The 18,737-nt window shown below is 40.0% G+C and overlaps 1 protein-coding gene across 1 annotated transcript in view; it reads left to right on the top strand.

Annotated features, from left to right (window-relative positions):
- The window catches only part of elmo1 (engulfment and cell motility 1 (ced-12 homolog, C. elegans)), a gene marked incomplete in the record, with an annotated part of 88,357 nt that extends 85,625 nt beyond the window's left edge, over positions 1-2,732 (top strand). The window contains 2 exon segments of the mRNA XM_046059017.1: positions 112-189; positions 1,244-2,732. Coding sequence (XP_045914973.1) covers positions 112-189; positions 1,244-1,444 — 279 coding nt within the window.
- Positions 2,733-18,737: the final 16,005 nt, after the last annotated feature.

Raw genomic sequence — 18,737 nt, 5'->3', positions numbered from 1 at the left:
CTCCATTCCACCTCCTCTACTCTGTCGCTGTCTGTGTCTCCTGCTCTCTCTTTGCACCATTTTCTCTTCCTCACCCCTCCCTCTCTGCCTTTCACTCTGTCCTCTCTCCAGGAGGTGTTAGAGCTGGCCTTCTCTGTCCTCTATGAGTCCGACGAGTATTTAAACTTTATTGCTCCTGACAAGAATGAGGTAAGCCAACAGTAGCAGCCCTGTGGATGTTGACAGTGTCGGACAGAATGAACATATGCGATTGCACATAGAAAGAGGTTTTTCTCACTCTAGTGTATCTATTTTAAGCTAACTGCATAAAATCTATAAAAGAAAACTATAATAATAACAATAACAGAGACTGCAGACTTAAGACTTGAACTCATGCCAGTCTTAAGTCACAAAAATAAGGACTTGAGACTTGACTTGGATTTGGCTGCTTTGAGAATTAAAGATGTATACATTAAATGTCAAAATGCTGAGTCATTTAAATGGTAAGCATTCAGTGACTATAAAGATTAAGAATTTGCAGTTATGAGCGGGGGATATGGATAAAATCACTTATTACTGTATATGTAACTTTATATTACGATATCAATATTTATCATCATATAGTAAATTTCTGGAAAATCAAGTGAGACAAATCCAATATATCCATGAAACACTTTTCTGATTTGCAACATTGTTTGTCTAGCTTCAATCAGCCCACATTCAGGTTACATGTATTATTGATAGCCTAATACACCATGTTATAAATGGTGTCAAAAAATCAGTGATGGTAGACAATGTCGTATGTTGTCATATTACCCCACCCTCAAAGACTTTGTAGAACAGCCCTGCTTATAACTATAATGCCTGGCAACTTGGCTAATAGAAGAAGAGTGTTTTTGTTTTTCATAGATTCATAGATTAATATTACACATTGTACACAGAGGTCTAATAATTTAAGACTTCCTCTAAGGATAATTCACATCATTTTCTCAGTGCTTGATTTTTTTATACATAGAAGTTTGTATTTAGGACAAGAGAGAAGGTGGTGTGTTACAGTGTACACAAACTTTCCTCCCTTCGTGGTTAGCTTCTTTTATGCCTGGACGTGTCTGTAGCAGGTGGAAGGTGGAGTCTGTACACTGTCAACAGCCTGCTTTGAGTCTGAAAACATATCGTGCTTAATTATAGTTTGTAGACTTTGGATGCATTTACTTGTGTTTATGGCTTCAGTACTGATTTGTTTTAATTTTGGATCTCTCTGCAGTACTGCGTGTGGACAGATGGTCTAAACGCCCTCCTGGGTAAGGAGATGACCAGTGATTACACCAAATCTGATATGGACACCCTCCTCTCCATGGAGATGAAGCTGCGTCTCTTGGATCTAGAGAACATCCAGATTCCTGAGGCCCCGCCCCCGATTCCCAAAGAACCTAGCAACTATGACTTTGTTTACGACTGTAACTAGACGGAAATCCCCACGAGCCCAAACCCAAACCCACCCAGTACCTACTGTACTCACTGGACCTATCCCCTTTTCTTACAAACTGGAACAAAAACAAATAAAACACATAATATAAAAAAATTAACTGTGATTGAAAGAAAAAGGATCTATTCAACTATTTTCCTCTTGCTTCTTGCTAGACCTTTATAAGAGAGAAAATGTTGCATATGAATAGGCTCACTGCACTTGGGGGACTCTGGGTCGATGCAGAGTCATCAGATTGCCATGGAGAGGAGAAACCAGTAAGTCTTTGGTTGGTCGTTCTGCGTCTTCTTCCTCACTCTCCTCCCGTGTCTGATGTTTTGAAACATTCACTTCTTCTTATCGGCCGAGGCGCCAGCTGTCATTTTGCTTGAAAATTGTTGTAGACCAATGCTTAGAAATTCTAATTTGATTCAGCTTCTTTGTTGTCCTTTCCTATGTTGACTTTATTATTTTTCCTCAGGGCTTTTGTTGGGGGAGGGATGATGGTTGTGTAGTTCAGGAGCAGGGAGGGACGGGGTTTTGTGTTTCGTCGTCAACTTTCAAGAAGTATTTCTCACTTACAGTATTTGTGACAGCTAGAAGTTTCATAAGAGGATGGAAGGAAGGTTTAATTACATTTTAAGATGAACACTTCATGAAAATAGTCTCTTATATCCACTCTGTCCTGCTACACATATACCGAAGACTGTTAGAATAAGTCGCTCCTCAAAATCAAGGCACTGTACTACAGTAAAAAGCCTTTCTTTTAAATATTCTAATGTTAATTTCATCATCCCACTGCTGCTTATGTGCATATTGTACACACCTTACACAGTGGCTTTGCCAAATAAAACCATAAAAACACCACCATTGTGAAACACATACAAACACACACTCGTCTCTCCCTCATTTGAGTCTCTCTCGTTGTAATGACTGCTGTACACAACATTCCTAAGCAATATTTGAGCTTTTTTTTGTTTATCATTTGTAAAATGGTCATAATTTTGTGATTTTAAAATTGTGAAACTGCCAAGTAGTTGGTATTACAATTTAGAGGATGTTAGTGTTTTGGTCAAGGGAAGTTGTCTTTTTTTTGTGTGTGTTCAAGACTATATGGCCACAAAATTTAAAGTTTATGTATTTTTTTAATTTAAAAACAGATCATGGTTGTTATTTCTAGTATGATTTATATATTTTCCCCTTCCTATTTAATACCTTCAGATGTTTTTTCTTTAGGATTTTTCAAAGCTCCTCAAAACTGCTGTTTACATTAAAGAGTTAAGACCCATAACTGCTTTTTCCTTCTGTTCTCTCTTCATTCACGAGCCACATGTACTTTTTGTCATTGATTAAGAACAACTAGTCAATGCAGAAGTATAGTGCCCACAATCAGACAATCAGCCTTAAGCTAAGGGAAACAGAAAGACTCCTGCAGAACTGCTTGGTACATGCCAAAGTTATTGGCTGGCCATTCAAGGTGCTCCACATCACACCTCATGGTTGAGTTGGTGGGAGGTGTTGTGCACGGTTTCTCCATCCCACCACCTCTTCCTCCAGAGGTTCATTTCCTTGCTCACACAGCCTGCAGGTGTCCTCTGAGCTGCCACTCCATCCACAGCAGCATAAAACATGACACTGGCATCAACAGACCCAGACAAAACTTAACAGCATTTGATGAAAATGCGTCGGTAGCCTCTGTTGTATCACTGTGGGAGCTGTCATTTCTGAAAAGACACCCCGCTGGAAGCAAACAGCTCAAACATCATCCTTGCATCTTTGTCAAAGCTACATTTCCCCTATGCAAATCTCTCCGTTTAGCTTAAGTTACATTTTCTATATGTTAAATGGGAAAATGCTGAAAAGTTAATATTAGTTTGGATTCATAGAATGTGCTCAACATCTCAGTGCTGCAGTAAATGAAGTTGAATTTGAATGCCAAACTCATTTAGATCAATCACTGCAAAAGCTGTCATCTTTCTTAAATATTTATGTGGAAAACAAACTGTCAAATACTGTGATTTATGACCCAGAATGAGGGAGGATCTACCTTTTGTTTCTAGATTGAATATTTTAGCTCAGTTTGCCTCTGTGTGTGTGCGCGTCCTTGGTTTTGGTGCCTGGGTTTTCCCATTACATGCCTGGCTGTGTCACAGGATATTTATTTCCCTGCACATAGGTCGTAACAGTCCCTTACTCCTCGGTGTGTGACACCATTTCGTGCTTGACGGCTCTATCTACCACCCAGCACAGGAACTTCCACTGAGCTCCGTCTTCAGGGGAAGATTGTTCACTCACGAATGGCTACTGATGCCCCTATGCTCATTAGAAATGGAAGTCAGTGCCTAGCAGCATCTGTCTCTCACACTCTTGGGCAAAAAAAGAAAACACACTCTCTTGCCTACCACCCAGTCTTTTATGCACTCACCTTGTCTAGCTCACACACAGCATGCAGATGTGTTGACAGTCACACTTGGCTCCACTCCTGGGAGGGGGAGGCTGTGGTGTGTTGTGGGCTGAGAAGAGCCGGTCTGTGAAGTGGATTACTCACTGGAGCTGATGGCCCAGATGAAACTATATTAGCCACTCGTTAGCAAGGAGGGAACAGGAAAAAACAAAGGAAGAGCAATTCAGGGTCAGGCAAATGAAGGGTGGGCAAAACAACTTATTAAAATAAAAAAGCTCTGCACTAAACATGAATACATTTTTACAAGTTTTAATTTAGATTTTCTACATACATGTACAGCATATCAACCTCCAACATACGTACTTCATAAACACACAAAACAAACATGCTCAACCTCATTATCTTGTTTTCAACCAAGTAAAACTTCATCTCTTTGATCAGGGCAAATGCTCAGCTTCAGATCACCAATTTAAGGACTGGGATTTTATGTACTCCCAGTTTGTAATACTTCATTCCAGTGCCATAGTGTCAGAGGGTATGGTGGTTTTCAAGGCTTAAACATAATGAAAAAGATTAGACACTGGATTTTCAAAATCAGCCACATACATTAAGCGAGTCAAATTAATGAAATGAATACCAAATAACAGTACATTCATAAAATGTACAGGAGTAAAAGAAACCACATACCTGCTGTTGCATCAGTTCTGAACTGCAAATATCATGATGTAAGTGACTGAAAGACACTCAGTAACTCAGACTCAAAAATAACTTCTTCTATCTTTTATCAAGACCTCTAACAGACCTCAAGTAAGACCTTAACTAAACTGATTTTATACTGGATATGCAGGACAATGGTGTTCCTATTATTTTGTCCACTCCCTGCAAACTTTGCTTTTATTGAGTTATTGATCCTGATTTGTCTGACACACATTAATACATCTCTATGGGACTATGATACAAGGTGGTAGTTTATCATTATACAACACAAAGTTATATAACGAAAAGAAAGTCCGTAGTCCTTTAATGTTACACACACAGATCTTAAGAGATAATGAATTAAAATATGGTAACACATAAATAAAATAAACAATATATACTACATTTATTTAAATACATGATTTTGGGTAGGACCATCATTTTTATGGCAGCAACTCTTTCCATTATGATATGGGCAATGTCCTCCATCGCACAAGGTCATCCTCTCTTGATCTCCCCCAGTCTCTTTTACATACACAATTGTAGGTCAAGGCTAGGGGAAAGGGGCTAGGAACTGCATCATGTTAATACATTTTATTTATAGGCACCTTTCAACACTCAAGGTCACCTCACAAAACACAATAAAACAGTATATCAATAAATTAATAAAATTAGCAAAAAGCTCAAATTACAGTTCATAAAACATACATAAACAACTGGAAACAAAAGATTGCTGTGGCCAGATGAACAGATCAGGTTGGATATTCCAGTTTAAAAAGATGTGTTTTCAGGCAGGATTTAAAAAATGGAAAGTGAGTCAATGTTACTGATGTCTGGTGGAAGTGAGTTCCAGAGGCGAGGGGCAAAGCCAAGGCTCTAAAACCCCATAGGGGTCAAATGGGCAGGAGGTAATGAGCTGTCCCCACGAGGATAGAAGAAATAACGTGTGTGTGTGAGAGAGGGGGGGGGGGTGCATACTCTTAGCTATTGGAGAAAACAATCTTGCAAAGTTGCTATTTTTATGTACTTACCATATCTTGATTCCCTGAGGTACTCATTGCCATCGTGTCTTTGTGCATTTCCATGCACACTCTCCTGTGAACGACAGGAGGGAAAAGGACTTGGCTGGCCTCATTACAAGTTCTCGGAGACTTCACGCAGAGTATGTGACAGCAGCCGGAGGGCTGCAGCCAGCAGGGTGCAGCTCCTCTCCTCGTCCAGCAGGCAACACTAATCAAATCAGATTAAGGCTGGAACTGATTAAATGGGCATGCGTTCTTCCACAACAGGCTTTCAGACAAGTTGGCATGGCATCAGGAAGAGTCCGCCTTCTGCCCTCATTAGTGTCCACTTGATAGTGTTTGTAGGGTCACTTCAACCAAACTAAAAAAAACACTTCCTACTGAGGCAAATGTTCCAATTTAAACTACTGACAGTGAGATCTGTAGATTATCCAGGGCATTGATTCATTTTTCATTGTTGCAAGTGTGAGCATCCAAAAGTTTCATTTACCTCTATATTGGGGTGGCAGCAGATATCACTGAATCTCAGGAAATAACACCAAATTTCGAATTCAGAAAATGTGTTTTTTTCTGATAGTGGTGAACTAATCCTTTTAACATCTTTGAGTTGGAATAGATCTTGTCCTTCAAAGTGTCTTCGAAGTAGGGAAGGGTTAAGGGTGAAACCAAAACAAACAAAGAAACCATACGTCTTTCTTCTTTTGTCGAATGCACTGCATAGTTCAGCCATTCCCTAAGGGTGTTATTGACAAAATGTCATCTTACTCGAGTAAATCACAAATCTAATGGTGCCAAAAGAGCAGCTTAAGGGGCAGAGAGAGAGAATTGTGCGAGAGCTATTCTAAGTTTTCCTCCTCATCATTTATATTGACTTGTTTTCTCAGCTTGTTCTCTCAGAGTCTCTCATTACTGGAGACATTGGACCAATGTGGACCCGTCAGAGGCCTCGGAGAGGAGCTCTGCTACACTGATGGTATTTATTACTGGACGGACAAATCCATATTGCTTGTATATTATTATTAATCACCTGATCCTGGAGCGACAGTTGTCAGTCAGTGTGGAGCAGACTGAACAGCGCTGGGTGCAGCATGTGCTCCAGGTGCTGAGTCTGGATAGAGCAAGAGTTACTCATTAATAACTCACACTTAAATCTCAATAGACCACAGATACATAAATGTTGGTGTCTTATTTAAATCTAAATAAAATGGGCAAGATTCTGGAAAGGCCCTGAAAACATATTTTCTCAATCAGCCTTTTATACAAGGTATGTTCTTTTTACCTTTATTTAGCCAAGGAAGACCCATTGAGACAAAGTTGATAGTGCTCTGTTTATATATTAACAAAAACAATCAAATCTAAACTAAAAGTGTCAACCATCAATAGTCATATCAAAGGGCCTACATAGAATACAGAAACATGAAACTTATATAAATCAATCTTAACGTATCAGTAACACATTCAAATTAAAGGATGTAGTGGTATCACTATTTAAAGTATTCATAGACCTCAACGTCAAAGTCATATAACAAATATTTGCATTTCCCCAAAGAGAGGGCATTCAACTCGAGACCGGTCTTGGTCTTAAGACACTTTTTGATGGTCTTGGTCTCGTCTCGGACTCGACCGCATGCAATCGGTCTTGTCTCGGTCTCAGATATTGAGGATTAGGGATTTTATTTCAAGACCAGTCAAGACCATAACTTTGGGAATATCAATAATTTGCTTTTGCATTGTCTGATTTTCTAACATCCTAACTTTGATTGGCAGTAAAACATATTGCTTCAAATGCAACCAATGACCCTAATTAACGACTGTCCCCCCTCCCTGCGATGCTTACGTTGATTTCAGCTCTTAGTGTTTGTGGGTGTTTTAATGGGAATGTGGATCTTTGTGAAGTACCTATGATCTCGTTCCACATTTTATTGCGTGCCATGCAATGCAGGGAACTGGTCTTGGTCTTGACTCGGTCTCGCCCTCCCTCGGTCTTGGTCTCGACTGCTCTTAGCCCCTAATGGTGCTTTCAGACCAAACACAAATGTAATCCTCACGACGCTTTGCTCAAGTGAGTACATTCACTGCAAGTGTTCACACACAACGCAAGAAGGCGATTGGAACCCGCGAAAATTTGCTCGAATTGGAAATTTTCAACTCATGCGAAGGCCTTCGCGTCGCCGATCTTGGTCTTGTTAAACTCTGGTCTTGGTCTTGACTTGGTCTCGGTTTGGGCGGTCCTGACTACAACACTAGCTCTAGGAGCATTTTTTTCCAGTTCGGTTATAGCTTTACTTTTTGCTTTATATACATACAGGAGCAAATGGCATGTCTACCCCCTGCCCGATTACAGCGATGCATTCGAAAATGATCACCAGTGATGAACTAATGATGAACAGTTTCAAACGGTTTCAAAGTGGCAGAGGCTGCGTGCATAAAGATCAATATAGATATTACTGGCATTGTCAATGACTGACAGACTGTACTAACAGCGTTCCATTTTCACACGAAAAAACATGATGTATTTCTGAAGAGGATCCCAAGTTTCATGTTTAACGTTTTATCAAGCTCATCAACATGCATTTTGAAGGACAGCTTTTCATCAGTACATACCCCAAGTTACTTGTAGGAGGACACTCCTTCAATTTCAGAGCCATCCAAAGTAAATTTCCTCCAAAAAGCAGGATCAAGATAATTGCATTTTACTCCATTTAAGACAAGTTAAGCTCTAGAAGTGAGCGCTGGATCAAGTCAAAAGCTGTCTGCAAAATAGACAACGCTCTTCCCAATTTAGGCAAATGAATAAAGCACATGTATCCAGAAACCCGTCTCTAAATGAACACTAATGTTGCTCCTACAGTATGTGTGGGTCCATGAGCCGGCGTTCTGACGATTTATGCTTGCTTGTAGAAAAATTCTACCTTAATGCAAATCGATAGCTTTTAACCCTACCCCTGACCAACGTGCATGCAAAGAACTTTAACGTATCATAAATCGTTAGCTTATCCCATCTTTTTTTTGGGGGGGGGGGGGGAATGAATATCCTACAAGACAGAATTATAGGATGATCCAATAAGTATTTCATAAATACAATCTATCATGGTAGAGACTGCTTGTCATACTTTTAATCTGATTAATTTTGTAATCTGATTAGATTTGTAATTGGATTACTAAAGAGTGAATATTGGATTTAGTTAACAGGTGGCCAGAAACACGTGATGTGAATCCTATTGATTGATGTGTCGTTTGTGAACGGCTCCTTTAAGTGAACGATGGGACCTGGCACCGGATTTATTTTGGGAGACTATATTTTTTTGTAAATTCAGACAGAATAGGATGATCCTATTACGTATTTGTAAAATATGATCCTTCGTGGTAGGGAGACTGCATCGTAGCAATCATCAGTCCCTTCAGAAAGAATATTTTCTTAAAACATGGCAGATAACAGTGACGACTAGGTTCAGGCACTTTTACTACATGTTTGATGCTTGTACAGTATTTCAAGGTTTTTATACCAAACAATGTAAAATTATGGTATCATGGAAATTATACTGTATGAGGTATGTGCACACATACCAATCATAGTTCAAAGGACTGCTAAATTGGCTGAAATAAAGAACCCAGAAGTGGCACTAAATGAAGAGCCGCTAGGGAGCCAGAAGAGTTTTTAGTGCTGAGCTGAGCCAAATGATATGGCTCACTATAAAGAGCCAGAATTCACATCAAGTCGTAACTGCTGGATGTGAAAATGAGCTTTAAAAGGTATCAGGACGTATGGAACAGCGTGTGGCATCCTTTTACTTGAATCCACAACTCAAATGTAAATCTAGTCTCTCAAGTACTTTTCCTGTGGTGTAGAAATAACTGCAGACTTTAGATCAGCTTTTTTATTGTTCTTGCTTTGGTATATACACAAACAGCACAACATGAAACAGAAACAAACCCTACTGACTGACCTACTGAATCACCTGACTTTGTAAAATGACACGCTGTCTGCTCAATGGAAGTCAGTAAGAACTAACATTAGACACAAAAATCCAAAAGAGGCCTTATGATAAGATACCAAACTTAAGACATTGGCATGTTATTCATACACCATTTGGCGATACCAGACCTGGCAAAGATCTGAACTCTACAGAGTGCACTCTTCCAGTTTTATCTGCAATCGCTTGCCACGCTGAAATAGCACCAGCATGTGCATATATATATATATATACACACAGCATATTTTTGGTGGCAGTGATGATGCCTGTTAATGGAATACATCTATTTTAATAAGGCTGTATCATTGAAGAATAGCGCAGTGGGAGAGAATGGCAGCTACATTCAGTACATCAGGTAGAATAGAAAATACAGTCCTCCAACCTAAACCACAAAATAGGTCATTTGTACCTATTACCATACCAGTCATCAGATCAGAGGCTAAATACACTTCCAAAACCTAAATAGATAAAAACAGTAAATATTGATCAATATTCCTGTGACCAAAAGCACTCCCATGCTTTACAGGCGTATAACTTGAGAACGGAACATCCCAGTGATGGGGGGGGCTTGCTAGCTTTGGTTTGAGAGGTTGGACATGATACAATGTGATTAGAGATAACTGGATGCTTATAACTGCAGCCATGTACAGTGATTACAGAGTGATTTATGTTGTGACAGAAGCTTATTTAGATGCTTGGTGTTTGATGTGGATAAAAATGGTTGGTTTGAGCTTCTAGCTGAGCCTCCTAGCTTCACAGAGGTGTGTAGCATGGGTGACGTGAATACTTTGCATTGTTGCAAGCCGTCATTGAACAGGGGAGGGGGTCTACGCCACCACTTATCCCCCACTTACAATGCTGTCCTTTCATCACTTCCCAGGAAACTCAACAAACGTAACCTATTGGCCTCAGGTGAAGATACCAACGATGGTCGTTCAGTCTTGGCCACCCGTAGTCTTAACGACTGTAACGACTGTCGTCACAGCAAACGAACCAGCAGTATCGATGACCCGGGCCAACGACCCCACTGAGGTTAAATAGCTGAGTTTCCCTGCCAGTCAGTCAGAACTGAAGAAGTCCTTTGGATGAGGGACGAAACGTCTTCCAGTATCTTCAACCAAGTCCAGTTGCCCTTGATTTTAACCTTCGTTGGATAACTATGACCTGGATGACTGAGAATCTTCATAGACAACAATAGTGATGGATTACATAGCACTTTATTTTTGACACCCAAAGGGCTTTGGGGGAAACACCAGAGAAACTTTGAGACAAGTACGCTGGGAGACAATAGACTAATATTAAAATATATATACTTGTTCATATGCCGTTGTTGGAGTGTGAAGCTCGACGCGGGTATGTGCTGCTCGGCTTGCACCTCGTCCTTCCCATCCTGCCTCTTCTTCCAAGGACCCTGGCAGCCCTCCCTCCTCTGCTTCGCCTCGACCCCAGGCCGGTCCCGGTCCTGTCTCGGTCTGTGCTTGGCTCTGGAGGGCAGTTCTCATCGGAGACAATAATGCTGTCACAGTGGAAGCTCTAACATGCAAAACAACGTACAGGTTATGAGTCTAACTCGAAATTCAAGTTCTGTAGTGTAACTGATGGAAACGGGAAAATGTGTATCAGCCTGTTTTTAGCTTTGCCCAATGTTACCGCAGCTGTTAGCAGTCAGAAGCAGTTAGAAGTCAGTCTTTTTAAACCTATCCAATATTAACATGCTAGCTTGATAGTGAGTGCTAACAACCGGGTTAGTTGTTTATTTTCATAACGATAAAGTTAAATGTTTTCTTACCCCTGATGTGAGCCGCTGCATTGCGCTGCCCTCCGCTCCTCACACTGTGCTCGTCCTCCGGCAGAGTCAGCAACGGAGTTCCTCTTAGATTTCAAAAATCCAGCAGTTTCTTGCTAGTTTCTCAAACTTACCTACCCTGCCTTTAATTGTATTCTCATTATTTTGAGATGTTACTTTAATATTTTGATAAAGTTTCTCATTATTTTGACATACTAAGTCATTTGCGATACTAAGCCATTGTTCCAAGAAGGTTTCTTATTATAAACAAGATTGGGGGGTTTTGCACGTTGGCAGAAATCTGCCTCCGTATACACTAGATGAGTAATACCAAAAAAAGGTGTCATACTTGTGTAACTGCATGTTAACAGCTTAAACCTAGCGTTGGTAGTTGCATTTTCTCTCTGGATAGGCAGATGAGTAGTGGCTGTGCCTGCTCCTCCAGCAGCTGCAGCACCTGCAGCCTTAGGCCAGGATTAGCAGGGTGAAATGATTGCATTAACCCAGACAAAGATCATCCCAGCAGAGAGGGAAACTGATTTAGATTATCAGATTCAACTCTGAAATTGATATCCATGTCCACCATTAAACAGTTGTTTAATCTCCACTATCTCAGTGTTGAATCTGAACATCCTATCGTCACTGATGGCGGTGTGGTGATTGATTGAAGACTGCTGCAGTCAGTCAGTGTTTACAAGAGTTATACAAGCACTCCAGGACTAATGCATTTCTGATGCAAGAGGAGTAGTCTGCCAAGATGCATTCACTCTGCATGACTGAAAAACTGTTTCCTCTGATTAGAGGAGATCAAGTTCATATGTATCACCATTGTGACATAGACACATAGTCTATTTAGTAGCTGTTCTGGAGCTTTCAGTCATATCACTGATTTGTAGATGTCAAAATTTCCATTTTTTCCAGAGCTCTTCTTGGATGTGTATTCTGGCTTAAAAGCTGCAGTTCAAAGTTTATTCTGTATCTTGGAAACCAAACTTTTTCAGAATATTCAGTTATATTTATAATGTTAAATAAGTCTTTCCTCATTCTTAAAGTTTTAAAAAGATGTCAAAAAAGTGCATTTTAAAACCTTTGTAAGGGGTGCTGATGGCGCAGTTGACAAGACACCTACCTTTGATGTGGGAGACCTGGGTTCAATTCCCACTGTGACATATCCACATATGTGTCCCTGAGCAAGACACTTAACCCCTAGTTGCTCTAGAGGTGTGTGGCCTCTGACATATACAGCAATTGTAAGTCACTTTGGATAAAAGTGTCAGCTAAATGAATAACTATTATGTGAACTGGGGAAATTCTTCATCCATAACTGTGTGTTTGTCATCCAATTATTGGGGCTTGAGTAGTACAAGAACAATGGTGTCTGTATTTATAAAATGCTTTTATGATATTCCCACATGCCATGAAACATACCTTTCAAGAACAAAACCTAACGGTGCTAAAATGGTCCCGCAGTCACCTGTCATCTCAGCCTCTCACTTAGTACTTTTAAAAACGTATACATTTTAGTCAAATCCCAGCATAGCATTTCCATTTTTGATGTTCTCTACATCTCTCTTCTGTTTCCACTTTAACGCACATACACACACATCGCACATCACTATCTTTTGTTCTATTTTGGTGAAAAGCAGTCTCAGCAAGTGAACATGTCATACGTAAGTCTTTTGTTCTCCTCTGCGTCGCTCAGGATCTAAATCTGCTGAAGGTTGACACCTCTTGATGTTGATGATGTGGCTTTGAAGAGAGCAAGAGCACCACTGAGGAGGGGGAGATGATGAAGAAGTGCCTTTTTTAACGTGACAACAAATGAGCTGAACTTTGCCTCTGGAGGTTAGCTCCTCTAATTGCTCCTGAGGTTTGGAAAGTCACCGTATGTTCGTCAGTGTCGGGCTTTGATAAAGAACACGTGGGGGAAATGAAAGATGGATGAGGACCACACAAGATATACATCTGATATCAATACATCTTTCCCACGCTGCCTGCCCCACCCAACCCAAGGCTGCACCAAATTAAACAAATGCCTGATGGGTAGAGGGGGAGTCTTACAACCAGGTGACCTGATGGGTTCCAGTGAGTGTTAGCAGGCATCTTCTAGTCAAAACACTCTCCCAATTGGTGCTGCTCCTTAGCTGACTAAGTGTGACTTCCCTGGAGATGACGAGCAGAGAATTCCCCATACAGTAATTAATAAGGCATCATAAAATCAATATTATTGTTCCATGGAATAAATCCAACTCAAGCTCTTTCTTCCCTATCTGCACATCCTCCAGACAGTCCCATGAGACAGAAATGCTTCTCATCAAAGTCATAGATGTCATTTCTGACTAACAATTCTCTTCTTTTCTGTGTTTGTCTAATCACAGGTGTGTGAGAGATCAATAAAGGAGGAGAGAGAAAAATGTCTTCCATTGGGTTTTTTTTTTCATGCTGCATTGTGTGGGATTGACACAAGACTAAGGCGAGCCAAATCCAGCCCCGTGCGTCTATATTTACCACTGCAGAACCTGCCAGTGCCTGTGTGTGTAGGATGACAGCAGGCATAGCGCTTCAATAGGAAAATATTGTCAAGATGGCTCTCTGCAACAGCCAAGGAACAGGCTGAAGACTACTGTTGCAATATCAGGTAAGACCCTTAACTGTTTAAGATGCCCTAGGACCCTTCAGTCAAGAGTTATTCAGATACGGGACCTGCAGACGATTTGCTGTCTGAAGGTTTAAAACCAGGAAAGACAGAAGGAGAGCTTTAAAGTCTGTTTAAAGCTGTTTATTTTGTTTTACCTTGCCAGTAGATTGCTCCAGTTAATTCCTGCTAAGGGCACATCACATGCCATCTTTGAAGTTTCTCTAAAATATGGGTTAGCCTTAATTTAAATCTCTGTTTCCTCAGCTGCTACAAAAGTATAAACATTGTTGCTGATGTTCACAAAGATTTTTTTTTTTTTAGATTAGGTGTGCCAGTCCACCACCGTTAGAGCACTTAAACTGACTGTAAAGGCACCCATGGCTCAGATTGACGTTTATTAAGTTTTGTCTTGACTTTCAAAATTAAAGTCTACGAAGTACACGTAATCATCTGCTTTCATGGGTTATGTCCGAGTAGGAGTTATATTTAGAACACAGGGTTTGCTATATTAGTGAAATAATGTTCAAATTTCATGAACTGATAATTTAGGTTTTAGTGTTTTATTTTCTGCAAATATAGTCATAATTGTGACACCCACAAGTCCACACACATGAATGGATACAGAAAAGGAACTGAAATGGTGGATTGATTTGAAAAGCAAAATAAAAAATATAGAACAAAAGACAAAAAGCAAAGCCATATTTGTTCAGGTCTAGTGCTTAACATTCTCTCTAAATCATCTTTGGAAGATAATCAGGGGGTAGTATTAATATAGAATACAGTAAAACTGCATCCCAGGACAGAAGTAATATTTTTCTGTTTGCGCAAACATTCACTTCACAATGATTGTTGATAGGGAGAGAGAGGGAGACTGGTGATTTAATCTCTTTTGATGCTCCGCTGTGTCATTTTGCCTAATGTGCTGATTAGTGGACCTCTCATAGCTGAAAAATGCTGCTAATTGGCATTTAGGCCTAATGTGACACACCTGCCTAGCTCTATTAGTAAATGTGTTTCTTACCTCTAATGATTTGTGTGTTGCTGTAGATTAAACCTTAATTCAAAATGTGAAGACACTATTATGCCAGCTGGTGGTTCTGGTTTTACTGAAGTTTAAAATGGGATTTTCTATTTACAGCCAGATATTCCAGTCTCTAATTGTTCTTCTTCTCATCTCTGATAACTTTAATCGTCCTCAATTTATATTTATATGTAAAGCCATCAAGGGTGGATATTTCATGCCACTGCTGGTGGGGATAAAAAATATTTTTTTAGAATTAAAGTCAGGCTGAGGGTCTGAAAAAAGGTTGGCAGTGGACCGAATCACTGTGAGGCATATGAGGGGGGAGGACATAAATTTTCAAAACTTAACAAAAAAAATTAATTGCCCTCATAGTAGAGAACAAGAGCTGCTAACCGAATGTGGACCAAATACATTGACTAGATGCTGACAGACAACAGTGGTTATATTTTCATTTCACAAAATCATTACTAGGGACAATTCAGTAGTCGCTGGATATTGGTAGGGATATGACTACTAAACTATATGCCCTTGGAAGCTTTTAACATAGATTGGGACTGTTCCTCTTTAATATACAATGTTGTCAGACTTAATCATGGATTACTGCCTATAAGTCCAAGTAGTTTTAATAATGAAATAACACACAGAGCAGCAGCATAAGAAATATTATTGATATTATGTAGTAATAATTGTATTAAACCATTTTAGAGGGGCTGGACCTTAGGGCATCTAGTGTTTTTTTGCCTTTGCATAATCACACTCATGGTACACCCACACAGGTGTTTTCACTTGTACTTGACCTGTTCTGAGTACTGTGTGGACTGACATCTCCCCAACTCTCCTGTAATGTTGCACCTCTTATGGAAACTTACCCCTTAATCATTACTGAAGTTTGGCTTCTTCGTGTAATTTCTAGCACAGCTGCACCCAACTTCAACCTGAACAGAGGACTAAATAGCATGAGTGAAAACACCGGTGTGTAGAGGACCTTTAATAAATAATTAAAATTATTCTCACGCTACCATGCCATGCCAACAAACATTGTTTAAAGTCAATTTAAAGCTAAATTTGGGTGGTGCTTTGTTAAGGTCAGAAAATTAAGATACAGTCCCCTCCAAAAGTAACAGTAAGGCAAATTCCTTTGTTTTTGTTGTTCACTGAAGACATTTGGGTTTAAGATCAAAAGATGAGTATGAGACAAGATTTCAGAATTTCAGCTTTTATTTCCAGGTATTCACATCTAGATGTGTCAAACAACTTAGGGCATATCACCATTTCTATTAGACCACCGCATTCTTAGGTGAGCAAAAGGAATGAACAATGGAACAAATAATCTTAAAGTAAATAACATTTAATATTTGGTGGCATAACGCTTGCTTGCAATAACTGCCTCAAGCCTGCGATCCATCGACATCACCAAACTGTGGCATTCTTCATTTGTGATACTATTCCAGGCTTTTACCACAGCTTCTTTCAGTTCTTGTTTGTTTCGGGGTGTTTCTTCCTTCAGTCTCCTCTTAAGGAGGTGAAATGCATGCTCTGTTGGGTTAAGGTCAGCTGATTGACTTGGCCAGTCTAAAACCTTCCACTTTTTCCCCCTGATGAAGTCCTTTGTTTTGTTGGCTTTGTGTGCTTTGGGTCATTTTCTGCTGCATGATAAACTTCCTCCAGATTATTTTCAATGCATATCTCTGTAAATTGGCAGACAAAATGTTTCTGTACACTTCTGAATTCATTCTGCTGCTACCATCATCAGTTACATCATCAATAAATATTAATGAGCCTGTTCCAGAAGCAGCCATGCACGCCCAAGCCATGACATTACCTCCACCATGCTTCACAGATGAGCTTGTATGCTTTGGATCATAAGCAGTTCCTTTCTTTCTCTACACTTTGGCCTTTCCATCACTTTCGTAGAGATTGATCTTGGTCTCATCAGTCCATAAGACTGTGCTCCAGAACTTTTGCGGCTCATCTCTGTACTTCTTTGCAAATTTCAATCTGGCCCTCCGATTCTTCCTGCTGATGAGTGGTTTGCATCTTGTGGTGTGGCCTCTGTATTTCTGCACTCCGAGTCTTCTTCCAACAGTGGATTGTGATACCTTCACCCCTGCACTGTGGAGGTTGTTGGTGATGTCACTTACTGATGTTTTGGGGGTTTTCTTCACAGCTCTCACGATATTTCTGTCATCAACTACTGTTGTTTTCCTTGACCGACCTGTTGGACGTCTGTTGCTCAGTACACCATAAGTTTCTTTCTTTTTCAGGACATTCCAAATTGTTGTGCTTGCTATGCCCAATGTTTGTGCAATGACTGGTGGATTTTCCTTCTTTTGTTTTTCTCCCACTGACAGCTCTCTGGTTATGTTGGTTTATCCTCTTTAACAGGAAATGCAGTCTTTAGGTTTGAACCACAGAGGAAAACTTAGACTAGTCATGCAGAGCTATTTAATGTTTGGACAATCAACCTAAAAGGCAACACCTGGGCAACAAGAAACATCCATCATTCATGTTCCAATAGTTTTGCTAACTTGAAAAACGGGTGGGTTCAAACAAAGGGTGGTATGTCCTGAGCTGTTTAACACAACTAGATGTGAATACCACGAAATGAGAGTTGAAATTCTGAACTCTTGTCTCATACTCATCTTTTGATCTTAAACCCAAATGTCTTCATTGAACAACAAAAACAAAGGAATTTGCCTTACCGTTCCAATACTTTTGGAGGGGACTGTATATATACAGTATATATGGAATCTTTTGTTGCCTAATACTACTACAAAACAACAACATGAGCACTTGAACAATTCCACACACAGCACCACATCCGCACTGCTAGATTGGAGGTAGAGCCATAACTAAGCTGAACACAGAACACAAAAAGCACAATAAAGACTGAGAACAACAAACTACAAAAAAGAATGAAAACAAAAGTGTAATTTTAACATCATTGTATCATTTTGGGAGATAAATTGGAGAAATGTGTCCCCTAGTGTGAATAAAATCTCAAAGCATCCATATAGACATGCTGATGTCTTTATGATGGAAATAAACTATTACTGCAATCACTGGCTCCACCTCCAGCAGTAGTGGCTCATCTACTTATCAAAAGGCCCTCATTAACCTGCACTGCACACCCTCTAATGCCCTATTGTCCCAACAGGACTTATACCTAGAGCTGCACTTCACGTCCACATCTGCACTCTGTGAGGTTGTGATCACTCTGTGTGTGGGACTTGACTCCTCTGACTCTCCAACAAGCAAAATGCAGAACAGGACAGAGAAGTTTGGGGCTCAGCTGCCTCTCTTTGCTCCAGCCAGCAGCTCTCAGCAGCATCTGTTCAGGAAGAGCACCACCTACCTGGCTAAGATTGCCGTTATCCTCCAAGACGCTCCCGGCAAGATGCTCACTTTCACTCAGGTAAGAAAGAGTCAAGACATTTGCAATAACCATCTTTGAGAAAATTGTATAGGAAACGCAAATTGTTGTTTGAAAAACATTTAATTTAATTTCTACTTGATGTTTTGTAGTTGATGGACAGACTGGCACCATTAATCTCTGAAGACAGAAAATCTGTTGAGAACAACATCAGAGTTTGTTTATCAACCAGCAAATGTTTTGTCAAGGTAAGTTTCTAGTCCAAAACTTTGGATATTTCAAATGAACAAATGTATTATTTCATTAAGGAAACAGCTCAACCTTGTCTCTAAAAACCCTGTGCTGTATTTTTCAGGTCCCGGTGGTCCCAGAGTCA

Source organism: Micropterus dolomieu, linkage group LG09 (assembly GCF_021292245.1).
Source record: "Micropterus dolomieu isolate WLL.071019.BEF.003 ecotype Adirondacks linkage group LG09, ASM2129224v1, whole genome shotgun sequence".
Classification (NCBI taxonomy): domain Eukaryota; kingdom Metazoa; phylum Chordata; class Actinopteri; order Centrarchiformes; family Centrarchidae; genus Micropterus; species Micropterus dolomieu.
This window is presented reverse-complemented; position numbering and strand designations above follow the sequence as displayed.